General features: G+C 38.3%; 1 protein-coding gene across 1 annotated transcript in view; it reads right to left on the reverse strand.

Moving 5' to 3' along the window:
• The window catches only part of LOC106878604 (MTRF1L release factor glutamine methyltransferase), a 36,261-nt gene that overhangs the window by 21,284 nt on the left and 12,138 nt on the right, over positions 1-2,839 (reverse strand). The window contains exon 2 of the mRNA XM_014927872.2: positions 2,019-2,224. Coding sequence (XP_014783358.1) covers positions 2,019-2,224 — 206 coding nt within the window. The remainder of the gene's footprint in view (positions 1-2,018; positions 2,225-2,839) is intronic.

Raw genomic sequence — 2,839 nt, forward strand, 5'->3', positions numbered from 1 at the left:
TGTAGAGTGTTAGGTGTGATGTACAGAAGTAAATATTGAAAAAAAAGTCGTCAGAATTTTGGAATAACTTCTTTCATTTATTTTATACATATATTAGCGCTTTCGTTCGTCTTTCGAACTTGTCAAATATAACTGTGAAAATACAGAGATCTAGCTTATTTATATAAAAACATGTTTTTGGGGGTTTTGTTTATAACAGAACATTGTCTTGTTTTTTTTTTGTTTTTTTGGGGTGAGGCTTTGGAGACAATGGAAGATGTATAAGCAAATAGATAGATAGATAGGCAGATAGAGAGATAGATAGATAGACCGACAGGTACTTGATTTATCGGCCCGAAAGGATGAAAGGCAGTCAACCTCGGCAGAATTTGTACTCAGAACGTAACGGCAGACGAAATACCGCTAAGCATTTCGCCCGGCATGCTAACATTTCTACCAGCTCGCTGCCTTTCGTTCTTAATGACCAAGATATGATGGACTCTCCCATCAAAGACGACATATGAGTGTTCAGTTCTTTTTGCCAAATGACCTGCACAAACAATTTATTTATAATGATCAAATGTATATGTTGCACATTATCTCACTCCTTCCATCAAGTCGACATTGTCTGAATAGTGCACAATGTGCCATATGTCAGGTGTTGATGTGATCACAGAGCCATGTGAAATGTAGTGTTTTGCTCAAAAACACAATGCACCATTCAGTATAGGAACTGAAACCAAGATCTTACGATTATGAGTGCAACACCCTAAGCACTAGGCCATGTGTCCTCATATATATATCACCATCATCATTATCATCGTTTAACATCCACTTTCCATGCTGGCATGGGTTGGACAGTTTGACAGGAGCTGGCCAGGCCAAAGCCTGCACCAGACTTCTATATCTATTTTAGCAGGATTTTTACAGCTGGATGCCCTTCCTAACACCAACCACCCAGCAGAGTGGACTGAGTGCATTTTATGTGGCACAAGCGCAGACAAGGTCAGTTTTGGCAAGGTTTTTACAGGTGGATGACCTTCCAAATGCCGATCATTTGACACTGTGAACTGGATGCTTTTTAAGTGGCACCTGCACTGACAGGGTCACCAAGTAACTTGCAAAACAAAACTCTTTTGAGAGGTGGGGGCGCATTGGAGGAGGTGATCTTGTATCAGATGATGAAAGGTTATAGTGAGCCAGAAATAGGTATCTTGCTGTAGAAGGGGTACAAGGTAGATCAGGAATGAGGACAGAAACAGATGTACTTCTGCAAAGGAGATACATGGTTACCCAACCTGAGGGATGGGCAGAATAATGAGAGAAAGAGTGGGAGACAGCAAGATAGAGATGGTGACAAGGTGCTGAGTGTGTTCACAAGGGAGGGGGGGCTACTGAATAGCAATGATAGAGAGAAAGTGGGCCATGAGAAGAGGATTGAGGACAGAGCATGAAGGAGGAAATGTGAGGAAGAGAATAAATGTGGAAATGTAGTTTGGTTTGTTGCAGTGGGATGTGTGAAAAGCTTTCTTGTAACATGTGGGGGAAACACACAGGTGGGGGGGGGGGGCTAGCGGATAGCAATGATACAGTGAGACAGGGCTAAGAGGACAGGACTGGGGAGTGGGAGGTAAGCATAGTGTATGAAAGAGGAATTGTGGGGAAGAGACAGAGAAATGTAGTCAGGTTTGTTGGGATAGGATGTATGAAGAGTTTTCTTGCAAACAAATGATTTATTGTGCAAACACACACACACACACATATATATATGATTTATTATGCAAACACATACACATATAGAGGTAAGTGTATATATGCAAGCATGTGTGTGTGTGTGTGTGTGTGTGCATGCATGCACAATTATAACCCAGCTAAAATTGATTACCTGTCTGGTGCAAACCTCTCAGCCAAAGTACAACAGCTGTGTTAAAACTTCCTCTGACAATTCATCAGATATTAGCATATCACTATCTTTTATAAAAACCCTATGTATGCTTACACACACACACACACATAAGCCTTCGTCATACAATACTCACTGTTGGCAAGTGAAGAACGTTAGCTATGATCAATTCTGCTGACTGTTTTGCTTCAGGAATACCAGACAATGACATCTTTATTGTCCAGTTGTTGCATAATTCTCCTACAGTGACAGCTGGTACATCTGCTGCTGATGATGATGATCTGTTGACAGAATGCTTTAGATACCAGCATGGTGCTACACTTGAGTGTCGTACAGGAGACTCTGATATAAAAAAAACAGAAAAAAGTTGTTACAAGAGACTGAATATACTGTCAAATTGTTATAGACAATCCATTTTTCATATTGTCAAATTGTTATAGACAATCCATTTTTCATGCTGTCAAATTGTTATAGACGATCCATTTTTCATACTGTCAAATTGTTATAGACGATCCATTTTTCATACTGTCAAATTGTTATAGACTATCCATTTTTCATACTGTCAAATTGTTATAGACAATCCATTTTTCATACTGTCAAATTGTTATAGACGATCCATTTTTCATACTGTCAAATTGTTATAGACAATCCATTTTTCATACTGTCAAATTGTTATAGACAATCCATTTTTCATACTGTCAAATTGTTATAGACAATCCATTTCTCATGCTGTCAAATTGTTATAGCCAATCTATTTTTCATACTGTCAAATTGTTATAGACAATCCATTTTTCATACTGTCAAATTGTTATAGACAATCCATTTTTCATGCTGTCAAATTATTATAGACAATCCATTTTTCATACTGTCAAATTGTTATAGACAATCCAGTTTTCATACTGTCAAATTGTTATAGACAATCCATTTTTCATACTGTCAAATTGTTATAGACAATCT

The sequence above is a fragment of the Octopus bimaculoides genome, chromosome 4, assembly GCF_001194135.2.
Source record: "Octopus bimaculoides isolate UCB-OBI-ISO-001 chromosome 4, ASM119413v2, whole genome shotgun sequence".
NCBI classification, from domain to species: domain Eukaryota; kingdom Metazoa; phylum Mollusca; class Cephalopoda; order Octopoda; family Octopodidae; genus Octopus; species Octopus bimaculoides.